At 43.3% G+C, this 14746-nt stretch overlaps 2 protein-coding genes across 4 annotated transcripts in view; one reads left to right on the forward strand and one right to left on the reverse strand.

Annotated features, from left to right (window-relative positions):
* Positions 1–386: 386 nt before the first annotated feature.
* Positions 387–11265, reverse strand: Rbm48 (RNA binding motif protein 48). 2 transcript variants are annotated; one of them, XM_028862853.2, is made up of 5 exons: positions 11105–11265; positions 10489–10679; positions 8166–8311; positions 6651–7219; positions 387–488 (listed from the first exon to the last, which is right to left on the reverse strand). In XM_028862853.2, exons 1-5 carry the CDS (start codon positions 11213–11215, stop codon positions 402–404), a joined length of 1104 nt encoding a protein of 367 aa, XP_028718686.1. In that variant the 5' UTR covers positions 11216–11265; the 3' UTR covers positions 387–401. The 2 variants fall into 2 exon arrangements, with proteins under 2 accessions (XP_028718686.1, XP_028718685.1); XM_028862852.2 differs by lacking the exons at positions 8166–8311; positions 11105–11265 and having other exon boundaries at positions 10489–10577.
* Positions 11266–11453: 188 nt separating this feature from the next.
* Positions 11454–14746, forward strand: part of Pex1 (peroxisomal biogenesis factor 1) — a 42447-nt gene continuing 39154 nt past the window's right edge. The window contains exon 1 of one of the 2 annotated variants that reach the window (XM_028862839.2): positions 11454–11672. In XM_028862839.2, coding sequence (XP_028718672.1) covers positions 11544–11672 — 129 coding nt within the window. In that variant the 5' untranslated portion in view covers positions 11454–11543. The remainder of the gene's footprint in view (positions 11673–14746) is intronic. The other variant, XM_028862831.2, reaches the window with a different exon arrangement.

Consider the following 14746-nt stretch of genomic DNA (forward strand, 5'->3'; position numbering starts at 1 on the left):
CTCAGAGGTTAAGAGCACTGACTGAGTTCAATTCCCAGCAACCACATGGTGGCTCACAACCATCTATAATGAGATCTGGTGCCCTCTTCTGGCCTGCAGTCATACATGCTGTATACATAATAAATAAATAAATCTTTAAAAAAGAACTACAAGAAAATAGTTGACAGTAAAACACCAGTAGTGAGATATCTTAGAGAATTAAAACAAAGAAAGGTTCTCTCCAGAAAATACTTATTTAGCTTGGTTGTGTTTGCACACACCTTTAATACCAACACCCAGGTGGCAGAGGCCCAGGGCCAGCCTGGTCTACATAGCAAGTTCCAGGCCAGCCAGGGCTACCCAGTGAGACCCCGGCTCAAAGCGAAAAAAGAAAGAGAAAACAAGACTAAATGGCTGGCAAGCTATATTCTTCTTCTTTGTTTTCGTGGGTGACTTGGATGCACATCTTCCAATCTGTCCTCTGGAGGCTTTGGCACAGATGAAATCACCTAGTTTAAAAAGAAAAAAAAAATCACTCAGCAGTAGACAGCAGCAGATAGGAAAAATTGGGACAAAAATGGGTAAAATGTAGACTAAAAGAACAACACATAGAACTAACCAAATAAGGGTGTATTTCCTTTCAAATGTGAGATTAACAAACTAAGGGAGGGAGGGAAGGGAGAGAGGTGGGGAAAAAGTACAAACACACCCAAACCAACCAACCAACCAACCAACCAAACAACCAAACAACCAACTGTAGCTAGAGTTTTTCCGCCTTGCCCACAGTCAGGACAAATCTCTGTCTCCCACCAGTCCCACAGCCACTCAGACCCAACCAAGTAAACACAGAGACTTATATTGCTTACAAACTGTATGGCCGTGGCAGGCTTCTTGTTAACTATTCTTATATCTTAAAGTAATGCATTTCTACAAATCTATACCTCGCCACGTGGCTGGTGGCTTATCGGCGTCTTCACATGCTGCTGGTCATGGCGGCGGCTGCAGCCAGTCCTTCTGCCTTCCTGTCCTTTTATTTCTCCTCTCTGTTAGTCCCGCCTATCCTTCCTGCCTAGCCACAGCCGATCAGGTTTTATTTATTGACCAATCAGAACAACTTGACATACAGACCATCCCCCAGCACAGCCAAGTGCAGACCATCTCAAACACCTGCACTCAGGCCCATGGTCCTAGTCATCCTCCATACGGACCTGCTGGGTAATGCCACAAAGAACCCAAGAAGGGCTCCCACAGGACATACAGAACATCCCACAGCAACCAACCAACCAAACAACCAACCAACCAACCAAGCAAACAAACAAACAAACAAAAAACCAAGAAAGTTTCAGAGTCCAGTAAAATTCAGAGAATCATTTGGGAATTCTTTGAAAACATATTTCAAAAACCTGGAAAATTACCAGGCGGTGGTGGCACGTGCCTTTTATCCCAGCACTCAGGAGGCAGAGGCAGGCAGATCTCTATGAGTTCAAGGCCAGCCTGGGCTAGAGAGTTCCAGGATAGCCAGGACTGTTTCAGAGAAAACCCCTGTCTCAAAACACACACACACACAAACAAACCCTGGAAAATCTAGAAGAAATGGATAAATTCCTAGGCAATATATTGATGGACCAGCCTGACTCTTCTTAAGATTAAAGCCATTTTGTTAAAAGGTCAAAATAAGTTCATTCCTGTTTTCTGTAAAACTTGGATTTGACCATGTCTTGGCCCATTTTCTGGAATTTGCATGTTTCACACCCTATACCCTGATCTACACCCTGAGAGATGTTGGTTCCTACATAACCAAAATTCCTCTGGAAACCCCAAACCCTTGCAAACCTTCCTCATCTTGCAGTTCTTGAGCTATACAAGTCCCACTCTCTCCTGTGTTCAAAGCTATTTCTCAAACCCCACTTTAGGGAGACAGTCCTGTCTGGCAGAAAACAAAGCTTGCTTAATTCAACTAAAAAATTTGGGTATGGTCTTTACTCTTGTTTGGTGGGATTAACAATATGATCTATTAAAATTAACTTAAGAAGCTATAAACAATTTAAATATATCCACAACAAGCAACAAGATTAAAGCACCAATAAAAGTCCCTAGAAAAGTGAAGTTCAGGACCAGTGGATTCACTCCTGAATTCCACCAACCCTTAAAGAAGAGCTAACACCAATGTTCCTCCAACTAGTTAAAAAAGCAGAACATTATCTAACTCATCCTATGAAGCTAGCATCATCCTGATGACAAGTCATATAGGAATCAAGAAACAAGAAAATCATAGCCCAATTCCTCTGATCAACATAGGAATAAAGTTTTCAATAAAATTACTGCAAATTGAATTGAAGAATACATTAAGTCAGTTTCACTTCAAGATTTCCAGGAAGGTCCCCCCATAGGCAAATACAGCACACAGAATCAAGAACAGAAATTACATGTTTATCTCTGTGGTTATTAGAGGAAAACACAGCATTTCCTTTAATATCAGGAATGAAGAGAAGAGTGTCCACTTCTTTCCACCTTATTCAATATAATATTGTGAGTCTAAGTCAGAGCAAAAAGACAAGAAAAATAACAAACAGGAAAGGGAGAAGTCAGATTACCTGTCTCTATTTGTAGACTACACAACCTTATACTTAAGACTAAAGATTCGGGGGCTGGAGAGATGGCTCAGAGGTTAAGAGCACTGACTGCTCTTCCAGAGGTCCTGAGTTCAATTCCCAGCAACCACATGGTGGCTCACAACCATCTGTAACGAGATCTGGTGCCCTCTTCTGGCCTACAGGCATACATGCAGACAGAACACTGTATACATAATAAATAAATCTTTAAAAAAAAAAAAAGACTAAAGATTCGTTCAGAAAACTCTTAACTATGATATGCACTTTCATCAAAATATACAAAAACCAACAACAAAAAAACCAGTAGCTTTTCAATAAAGCAATGAACTTGCCAAGAAAAAAAATCTCATTCACAATAAACAACAACAACAACAAAACCAAGTAGGATTGGGAAGACGGCATCTGGAAAGGTCCTCACCAGGCAAACATGAAGACCTGAGCTCTAGTCTCCTGCCCCATGTAGAAAGGCCAGCTGTACACCACTAGCCTCACACTGGGGAGACAGACACAAGAGGTGTATGGCAGCCTGCTGGCCAAACCATTGGGCTCCAGTTAAGTGAGAGACCCTGTCTCAAATAATGAGGTAGAAAATGACAGCAGAAGCCATGAACACGTACACACATACACACCACACACTTAAAACAAACCCAGGCATACATTTCACCAGGAGGTCAAAGACCTCTGTAGTCAGAGCCTTACACTAGACACTAGAAACTGGCAAGACCTCTTAATTTTTTCAGTCTATACTTGTTACTCTGCCCCATCTCCCCCACACCCCAGTGCACATGTGGAAGTCAGAGGAGTGGGTGCTGGAACAGAACACAGGTTGTCAGGCTGGGCAGCAAGTGCCTCTACCCACTGGGCCATCTCACCTGTCCCTGGAAGAACTAATTTTTTTGTTGCTTGAGACAGGGTTTCTCTGTATCCTAGAAATAGCGCTGTAGACAGGCTGGCCTAGAACTCACAGAGATCCACCTGCGTCTGTCTTCTGAGTGCTGGGATTAAAGACGTGCTCCACTACTGCTTGGCAGAATTAATTTTTACAACTACATTTATTCATTTATTTGTGTATGAGGGAATACATATGTGCATGAAAGCCAGAGGAAACCTTGTAGGAGGAATTGGTTCTCTTTTCTACCCCGTGAGTCCTGGTAACTGAAGTCAGGTTGTCAGGCTTATGGAAAGTACCTTGACCCATGGAACCTTCTCAGTGGCCCTGGCAGAACTCATATAGTGAAAGTGGCTGTATTTCCAAAAGTGACCTGTAGAATGAACACATCCCTATCAAGATATCAAAGCCATCCTTCATAAAACTAGGGGGAAACTGTCCTAAAATTCACATGGAAGTACAAAAGACTCCTGAAGAGCTAAAGACTCCTAAGCAGTGAGAGCAAGGCTAGCGATGTAACAACATCTCCTCTCAAATTACAGAGCCTCGGTGACAAAAGCAGCCCAGGACTGGATAAAAACAAGACTGCACAACAGCGGAACAGAACAGAGGATCCAGAAATGAGCCTACACAGCTACGACCACGGAATTCTTGACAAAGGATCAAAACCACACAGGGTTGAAAAACAGCCTTCTCAACCAAGGGTGCTAAAAAACTGCATGTCCACATGCAGAAAAACAAAACTTGATCTGTACCTCTTAACACACACACACAAAATCAATTCAGAGATGGACTAAGGACCTTAAGTAATAAACTCCGAGAACATCAAGAAAAACAGGAAGGGCATTTCAAGGTATACACACAGGCCGATTTTCTGAACGGACTCTAATGGAACAGCTAATAACCCCAACTGACTCAAGGACTCTCCTGGAACTGAGAGCTTCTGCACAGTAACAGACAGCCCAACTATACAAACATCAAGTTAATATTAACAATCTGTAAGAACTGCAAAAGTTATAACCTAAAACAACAAATCATCCAATCAATAAATAGGCTAATAAGTTTAATAGATTTCAAAGGAAGAAATACATACGGCCAATAAATATTTGAAAGTGTCCAACATTATTAGGCTTCAGGGAAATGCAAATGAACATATTATGATGCTATCTCAGTTCAATTAAACAAATGCAAATTAAAACTGTATCGGGATTTTACCTCACACCAGACAGAACAGTCACAATGAAGAAACAAACAGTAGATAGACTGGTCTTACTGGGTTTTGTTTTTAAAATGGAGTCTCATTGTGTGACTTTGGCCTGGCCTGGCCTGGCACTCACTATGTAGACCACAATGGCTTTAAGGAGATCTGTCTACTTCTGCCGGCTAAGTCTGCACCATCAAACACATCTGGCTTAACATTTTGAAGCATTTGTAATATCTGCTAAGTCTAGAGATAGGACACTTTTAACCCCTCTGTAGACCAGGCTAGCCTGTGAACTCACAGAGATCCACCTGCCTCCACCTCTGGAGTGCTGGGGTTAAAAGTGTGTGCTACTGCCCAGCCCAATTTTTTTTCATCTCTTGCACCGAATGGTCCTGTCTCTAGACTTAGCAGATATTACAAATGCTTCAGGATCTCTGTGAGTTCACAGGCTAGCCTGGTCTACAGAGAGAGTTCCAGGACAGCCAGGGCTACACAGTGAAATCCCGTCTTGAAAAACCAAAACCAAAACCAAAAAAAAAAGGTACAATCCTCAGCTCCCGGGGGGTCAGGGGAAGGATGAATACTGAATACATTGTTGTTATTCCATTAGCCAAAATAACTATTAATAGTAAGTCAAAAGCAGTATAGGACCATCTTGATTTGAAATGGAAAAATACACGGTAAAGTATATGAGGTATTTCTTTTTTGTTGTTCTATTATTTCCTTGTGTGAGATGTAGACTTTACACTTTAAAAATGCGGTCAGCCCTGACTGTGACAGCTGTGACTCTGTATCTATGCCTCAGTTCAGTACACCTGAGGACATACTGTGCTGGCATACACTGAAAAACTTAGGTAGGCTTAAACATAAAAATTATGTTCATAGCCAGGGCGGTGGTGGCGCGTGCCTTTAATCCCAGCACTTGGGAGGCAGAGGCAGGTGGATCTCTGTGAGTCTGAGGTCAGCCTGGTCTACAAAGTGAGTTCCAGGACAGCCAGGACTACACAGGAAACCCTGTCTTGAAAAACAAACAAACAAACAAAAAACCCCAAAACCTATGTTCATACACTTACTATTTTAAGCAATCCCTCATCCTTTACCAAATAATCAATAGGTGAAAACAAAACTCTCTATAAAAGGAACAAGGGCACCTTAGCCTCTCTTAGTCACACTGCAAAACGGGAGAGCATCTGTGTGAGCAGGACTCTGAACTTGAGAGATAACTGTAAGAACATGCTCACAGCCCTCCGTGTATGATTTCTACAAGGCCCATCTTCACTCCACAAAAAGAAAGCTTTCATGAGCTACTTCAAATATAACTTTCTTTTGTGTTTAGAAAATGGAGAATCATGTAAATAATGGGGGAAAAAGACAATCTGATTTCCAACTAGTCCAAATCTTGTAAGTTCATATATAAAGTACCAAGTGTAGGGCAATTGAAGACTTAGTCTTTAGAAATCTTGCCTTGTAGGCTGCGGATGTAGGCTTGCAACAAAATTAATTAACTGATTAATTAATTAATCAATCAAAATCATTCCTTCTTTTATGGATATCTATCATAAAAACATTTTGACTTTGATGTAATCTGCAGTAACTTTGAATTTAAAAGAAATAATTGATTATAACTGTCAATTTTGGCTTCTGTTACTACTACCTAGGGAAGCTTTAAAAGGGGAGGGGAGGAGCGACAACATCTGGAATCCACTATCATATCTGACCGACTGGAACATTTAGTATTTTGTACCTATACTGACACAAAATGTATCTGTTCATTGTTAAACCAAGAATTACCGCCAAATAAAAGATATTGATCAAATTGTTATTTTAGAAAATAAATGTAGGAAAATACATCAAAAACAAAAAATAAAACAAATAATTACAATGTTTTAGTTCCTCCAAATAATTTCCTATATAGTTGTTGGTCCTACAACTAAATTATCTTATTTTAAAAACAAAATTAGCTCACCTCTTTAAGTTTACTCCGAATTAAGTTTGCTGTTGTATTCAAGGAATCATCCTGCAGATCCACTGTGGGAATACCTGGTAACTTAGGTCCAATCACAGGCTCGTTACTGCCTGTGTCTGTTTCAGGAAAAGTTCCAAGCTCGCGACTACAGTCTCTCCTTCTTTTCCTCTCCTGAAGCTGTGTTGTCCTAGGCATAAATCTGCCAACTGACTCTGAGGTAGTAATGGCCTCCTGCACACTAGAGCAAGGTAGTGAATTATTGTAAGTGTTCATCTGTAGTTTTGGGAGAAAGGCACTGTAGTTACAATGCTTTGAGAGTTCACTATGGTTCCTACTGCTACTATGAGAATTTGATGCTCTGTCCACACGTTCCCCAGGTAAACACGTGCTTTGGGAGGCAAAATAGCATAAAGGCAAGTCACAAGAATAAGGGGGACAAGGACTCGAACTCTCCGGGGAAGTGCTCAGAGCAGGTGCACAAAGTCCAGGCGTATGTGGATGGAGATCTTGTCTAGAATCTTTTGTTCCTCTTTGCTCTGGAGCCAGTTTCTTCTTTGTCATGTGGTAGTCTTCAAAGTTGTATTTTTAAAAGTTGAGGGAAAGGTAAACAGAAGGTTGATTAATCATTTTGATCATTCAGAATCTTGCAATTCTAAAAACCAACTTAATGCTAACAAGCTCTACTCCCAGAATTATGTTCTAGAGCAGGGAATACATTGATAAGATTCAGAGGCTTTCTGAAAGGACATGAAGGGTATCGTGTCACGCTCCCCCCTTTCCTTGCTTCCCTTACTTATTTACTGCATTTTCTTATTCATCTATCTGGAATGTCCCACTGTTTCTCAGGAGCCTCCTTGTCTCCCTACTCAAAAGATAATAAAGCCTATTCTTTTACATTTCCCACTACCTGTAATCTTAGAGTTTCCATGCCATTGCATAGAAAGCTTTTCCAGTTTCAGAATAGTCTACTACATGGATAAACCATGTTTAGTTCCTACTCGCAACAGGAGAAGCTCAGCTGTCATCAAAAATGGGAACTTTCCCAGGATGAGTAGCACTTCTAACCAGTGGATAAACCGTAGTCGTCTCTTGATGCCCTCCTGTCAAACACTGGATTCCTTAGCATGGGACACAAGTACTTCATGATTTGCTTCCTGTCTACTTTCCTAATCTCTCTCACTAAAACCTTGGAATTCTGGTTACTCTGTAGAATTACAGCTCCTTGAATGCATGATGGCAGTTTATTGCTCCAGGTGTTTAAACATGTAGCCTGGCTCCTCTTGCCATCCTTTTATTCCCTTTCTGGGTAACATTCACAGAAATTCAGCCATCTCTGACATTGCAGAGAAACAGTCCATGAACCAACATCTCTCCCTTCCCAGCCAAGGCTGTACAGTGCTGCACAGAACCCCATGGTTCAAGTCACCAGAGACCATGACTGAGCAGGAACTCCACGATGACACACTCCTAGCAGTGCCTGACACACAAGAGGTGTTAACAACGGACTTTCCGTACCTTTGTTCTTAGTAGCTCTTGCAATATAAGCCTTTCTCTCTTCTAATTTTTTTCTAGTTTCTTCAACTGTCTCAAATTCTGGAGCATAGCACACATGAAGTAACCCTCCAAAGAAACTCTGTTCATCCATCTTTTTCTTAGCTATCCTAAAGAGAAATACATAATTTAAAGAGAACTCAAAAGAGAAATACATAAATTACATGGCTTAAAAAAACCTGACTTTTAGCATTTTTACTTATGTCTTATGTGTAAGTGTGTATGTCTGCATGTGGGTATGTGCACATGAGTGCAGTTACCCAAGGAGGTCCAGAGGTAGTGGATTCCCTGGAACTGGAGTTACAAAGTGTAAACCACCTGCCGTGGGTGCTGGGAACCAAACTCCAAACTTAAGTCCTCTGTAACAGCTCTCAGCCTCTGTGTCATCTCTCCAGCCGCCAGATACTGGGCTTTTTTTTTTGAGACAGGGTCTTACTATGTAGGTCAGGCTGTCCTTGACTCACTCTGTAGATCAGGCTGGCCTTGAACTCACAGAGATTTGCCTGCTTCTGCCTCCCTAGTGTTGGAATTAAATGTGTGCACCACTACACCCAGAAAGTCATTTTTTATTATTTTTAATTATGTGTATATAGATATGTAGAGGCTCTGGCCTGGAGCTAGAGTTTACAGACACCTGACCTGGTTGCTATGAATCAAACTCAGGTCCTGTGGAGCAGTACATGCTCTTAATCACTGAGCCATCTCCTTAGCCATGGCTTTTTAATTTAGATTTACCTAAGATAAAAGCTTAACAGGTGTTCCATAGATTTAAGGAACAAAGAATGTGTTGGGGGGGGGGCGACTGTGGGCTGGGTAAGATGCTTTGTTTTGGATGACCCCACTGACCCGGAAAGTACTCTTAATAAAAAGATTTATCTTATTATTTACTTGTGTATACATGTATATAAGTACATGTGTTCTGTACATGTGTGGGCAAGTACCCTCAGAGAGAGACCAGTGCAACGGCACCCGATGCCCTCTTTTGCTCCGCAGGGTCCTGCATGCATGTGGGTGTATAAGGTCACACAACCACACCACATACACATAAAAATAAAAGAGAAATAACTAATTAAAAAAAAAAGAAATCTGCATAAAGCTAGGCACTGCTGTATGCCTATAGTCCTGGTGCTGGCAAGGGAGAGACAGAAGGATCACTGGCGTCTGATCGTCAACCAATCTAGTTGATGAGCTCCAGATTCAGTGAGAGACCCTGTCTCCAAGAATACAAAGGAACACAGTGTGGTGGCACATGCCTTTAAACCTGGTGGAAGGGTAGGGGGAGTCAGGAAAAGGTTCTGAGTTCTAGGTCAGCCTGGTCTATGTAGCCAGTTCTAGACTAGCCAGGGTTATATATTAAAACTTGTCTCAATCAATCAATAAGTAAATCAATAAGGGGGAGAACAACTGAAGAAGGCACTCAACATTGACCTCTACCCTACACACACACACACACACACACACACACACACACACCACACTCAAACACATACCACAACCGCACTCCTCCCCACAAAAAGGGTTAACAGAAATAAAGCACTGTTGACTTTAGCCTTATTGGAATACAAGGTTTATGTCATATATAAGTATTAAAAAGAGATTGATCAACATAGAACTGTAACAATAACAACTGCCATTGCTAATATTTACTCTTAATAGGAGGTACCAGTCTAAGCCCTTTACATACATTATTTCACTTCATCCTCCCTCAGGAAACTTCAAGAAGCAGATCTTTTTGTCATATGGATTTTAAGAAGAGGGAAATGTGCTTAGCAGGTTTAAAAAAATTCCAAAGTAATGAAACATAGGACTCGAAATTTACTTCAAATGTAATTCTGAATCTACCATACTACAGGTTCAAAAACTGTTACACACAGATATGAGAGGATGGAAACAGTAATTTTGTAAAGTTAACCTTTAACAAAATTGAAGGAAGAACTAGGGATGTAAATCACTGTTGGGGTGCTTAGCTAGCACATGTGATGCCTGGAGGGGTAAAAAACAAACAAAGCTGGGCGGTGGAAGCACACCACCTTTAATCCCAGCACTCTTGAGGCAGAGGCAGAAGGATCTCTGAGTTCGAAACCAGCCTGGTCTACAGAGTGAGTTCTAAGACAGCCAAGGCTACACAGAGAAACCCTGTCTTGAATCCCCACAAAACAAACAACAAACGAGCAGGAAGACTAAGAGTGATAAGTGTTTGTGTGACTTGGTATGTTTGGGAAAAATCCGGGGCCAAAATGACAGCAACAGGAATACAGGACATGGATACTGCTTAACTTGTACATACCTTGCACTCTGTAATTTCACAAATTTAATGAGATAAACTTCTGTAAATTCTTCAGCTGGGTATTCATCTAGAGCGTTATACTGTTCAATCGCACCATACAGAGCAAATCGCTCAACTAATTCCTTCATGGCTCCCACTGCAGGAACGCCTTGTATCAATAAGTACTGAGATTCCAAATTGATTGTATATACCTTAAAAAAAAAAAAAAGGCTCGTTAAATGTATTCCACAGACAACCCATGGCAAATCTGTCCCTGACTTTTTGAAAAATGGAGCTTTGAAAGCAAGAAATACTCTGCTCAACCCGGTCTGTAAAACACACACACAAAACCATCACTGTTCTTGGCTAACGGATACCACACTCCACATACGGGTTTACCAGACGTCTTTTCCAAAAGGCGACTCCAGAGAAGTTAATGGAAACAGTCACTGAACTCTCCCCAGTGCTTGTCCTGGGAGAAGCGCTACTGTGAACACGAAGGATACAAAACTAGAAGTCTTGCTCTCGTGGAGTGACGGTCTGGTAAGTAGCTGACGGTGAGTGACCCTTTCTGTGGGCTGGCCGTGGGGAGCCAGTGCTCCCGCCTAGGAGAGCGAGGAAACCGAAGTCACCCTACCTTGACCGCACGAGGGCGTCGGCCCTCCCGGTATTTGGCCCGCGAGTCACACACCGCCGTCTGGACGTGGTGGTCGAATATGCAGCCCGGCTTCCCGTCACCGGACGCCATCGCGCCGGCCGTAGTCCTCGGCGCCAGATCAACATCCGCCGGACGCGCGCCTCCGTGTCCAATAAGAGAGCAGAATGGGCCAAGCGTGCTTGGATTGGCTGGACCATCGACCCCATCGACAATCCTTTCCCGAGAGCGAGAACTCGATCCGCACTGTGCCGCCGCCTGGAGGCTCGGAGGAGAGATGGGACGGTGGCTGCAGCCGGATGTACGCAGAGGGGGCGGGGCCGATCGATGTTCTCGGGCGCCGACGCCCTAGCCTGCCGGAGCCTGCCCGGGAAGGGGGCGGACTCTGCTCCCGGGTGGGCTGGGGGGTCGAACCGGGACGATGTGGAGCAGCGATCACTTAGCGGGTGCGGGGTCTGGCGGGGCGGTCGTGACGGTGGCCTTCACGAACGCTCGGGACTGCTTCCTCCACCTGCCGCGGCAGCTCGTGGCCCAGCTGCACCTGCTGCAGGTAACGCGCTCGCCGGACGGCTGAGCCACACCTGGGGTCGGGCGTCGCTGATGTCTCGTGGGTCCGGTGTCTGCTGACCCCTTCCCCGCCCGGAGCATCGTCTGACAGCAAACGGGCTGAGGCGTGAGCGAGGCCCCCTGCGGGCACGGCCAGAGGTGGCAGCACCACCCACCCCGCGGCTAGTGCATCCTCTGACCCTAGTCCACCTCTTCAGCTCGGTTAAACCAGACTGAATATGCTAGGGTTCTGCCTCGGCTTTCAGAAGCAGTCCTCACTCAAGGTTGAAAAGCTCTGGAGAGCTCTTACATGGTTTATTAAAGTGTTGTCCTGCCAGCGAGTTGCCAGTGCTGCTGTAGAGGCCTCGTTTGCAGATTACCAACAACTGTAGTTGCCAGTTTGTGCCAAAGGTTAATAAGATGTCAGTTCTCCCTGCTTAGGAGGACTTTGAACCCCGGAGGGGTCTGCGGGGAAGGGAAGAGAAGGCGATGGAATTATTCACACCACACACCTTCACGTGGGTAACCAGGATTTCTTGGACCCCAGTGAACTGTCACTGTCTGGATGCTGTCGTTATGGTGTTCAAGGTTATAACCATCGGTGGAAATACAGCATCCAGATGTTCTTAAAATTAGAATATTTGAAATCTCCTAAAATCCTAGATGCATGGTACCGGACTACTGGCTCATAAAAGAAATATCTAAGAGTTTGCAATGACTTCAAGTAGCTCACCTTTCTTTCCTCTTGAGCTACTTCTATCTTGCTTTTAAAATCCACCTATCAAAACATACCAGTTTCATCAGAATCATTCTTATTGTTAATTAGTTTATCTTCACCGAATTGACAGTTTTTAACTCTCTGATTTGTTTTCTTTGTGGTGGAAAGAAATCAGTCACTGCCACCAACTTCCAGCTTGGCTCATTACCCTTTGTCTCCTTCCTTCCTTCCTTCCTTCCTTCCTTCCTTCCTTCCTTCCTTCCTTCCTTCCTTCCTTCCTTCCTTCCTTCCTTCCTTCCTTCCTTCCTTCCTTTCTCTTCCTTCCTTCCTTCCTTCCTCTTCCTTCCTTCCTTTCTCTTCCTTCCTTCCTTCCTTTCTCTTCCTTCCTCCCTCCCTCCCTCCCTCCCTCCCTCCCTCCCTCCCTCCCTCCCTCCCTCCCTCCCTCCCTCCCTCCTTCCTTCCTTCCTTCCTTCCTTCCTTCCTTCATTTTCTTTCCTAGACAGGGTTTCTCTGTGTATAACAGTCCTTGACTGTCCTGGAACTGTTTTGTAGACCAGGCTAACCTCGAACTCACAGAGATCTGCCAGCCTCTGCCTCCCGAGTGCTGGGATTAAAGGTATATGCCACCACCACCTGGCACCCTTTGTCGTTTCTGATGGAGATGCTCAGTGTACTTTCAAATCCCAAACTCCCCACTTAATGAGTTTAGAAAAATGCTTCCTTATGGTAACTAAGAATTTGATCCTGGTGTGGTTGCTACCTTAGAATCATTGCTGTTTAGAAATTTGATATTCTTGGTCTTTTTTTTTTTTTAAAGATGTGAAGTATTCTTGAGATTTGGTTCAAAGATATCTTTGAAGTTGAAATATTAACAGCCCTGAACTAAATTGCTGTTTCTTCTAAGTCTGTATCAGCAGAACAGGTCAATCGCCCTTGCCACTATTAAAGGAATATTTGTGTTTTATGGGAAAATAGCTTAAAAGTTATCCAATATAATTGCAGTGCTTAGAAATAACTACTACTAACAGTTGGGATTAAGTCTCCCACACTTATTTCTAATCATTATCTTTTATGGAAATGAGCTATATACACATGCACACATATAGTTTATGTCCGGGTTTTTTTTTTTTTTTTTTTTTTTTTGAGACAGGGTGTCTCTGTGTAGGTTTGGTGCCTGTCCTAGATCTCACTCTGTAGACCAGGCTGGCCTTGAACTCACAGAGATCCTCCAGGCTCTGCCTCCTGAGTGCTGAGATTAAAGGCGTATAGCATCACCCCCTGGCCTTGTGTCCTGTTTTTGTATGGTGTTACTATGACTATTATTTTGTTTAGAGATCATAATTTTAAGTAATTAATTGGCTAATTAATTAATGCTGCCATAAACTGGCCATAATATGTAATTGCTCACTGTGATTAACGATTGAACTCAACTTTTAGAAATTTAAATGATATCTGTATTTTCTAAGACAGTAAAAATCATTGTTTTCATTTCTGGTTATTTAGGATTCTCAGAATAATTGTGTCTTAGGGTTTCTATTGCTGTGATGAAGCAAGTTGGGGAGGAACAGGTTTATTTGGCTTATGCTTCCACATTGTAGTCCATGATTGAGGGACAGGAACTCAAACAGGGCAGGAACTTGGAGAAAGGAGCTGATGCAGAGGCCATGGAGGGGTGATGTTTACTGACTTGCTCCCTCTGGTTTGCTCAGCCTACTTTCTTACAGAACCCAGGACCAGCAGCCTAGGGATGGCACCACCCACAATCACTAATTAAGAAAATGTTTTGTGGGCTCACCTCGAAGCTGGATCTTCTGGAGGCATTTTTTAAAACTGAGGTTCCCTCCTCCCACATGACTTAGCTTGTATCAAGTTAACACAAAACTATCCAGCACAAATTGGGCGGGAAGGCATAGGTAGTCATTAAAGCAGAAAGGCTCATGAGTTGAATTAATCTCATTTGAGCTGAAGCACTGAGGGTGTAATTCTCATAACGCAGTAATGGGAGAAGAAGTTATAGCCATGGCCTTCTGGCCTTTTTCCAGCTTACCTCGAGCTTTATCAGAATATCAGAAGACAGATATTCTGGTTCTGCCACAAACTTACTGAACCAGGATCTTGAGAACAGATTTTTAAAAGATCTGTAATCAATCTTCAGGCTGCTTGGATACGCAGAGTTGAGAGCCACGGGTGTAGAGCCGTGAAAGGTTAACAGTGAAAGGACCTTACCTACTCTGGAAGTCCGGGGAACTGGAGTCCGGGGCCCGTTCCATTTTCCTGCAGCGTTTGCCCTCGCCTGCTGCACTGTGTGGCGGCTGCACTGGCCTGCTGCTGTTTCTCACCTGACTGATCTCGCTCCTGCC

The sequence above is a fragment of the Peromyscus leucopus genome, chromosome 3 (assembly GCF_004664715.2).
Source record: "Peromyscus leucopus breed LL Stock chromosome 3, UCI_PerLeu_2.1, whole genome shotgun sequence".
Lineage (NCBI taxonomy): Eukaryota > Metazoa > Chordata > Mammalia > Rodentia > Cricetidae > Peromyscus > Peromyscus leucopus.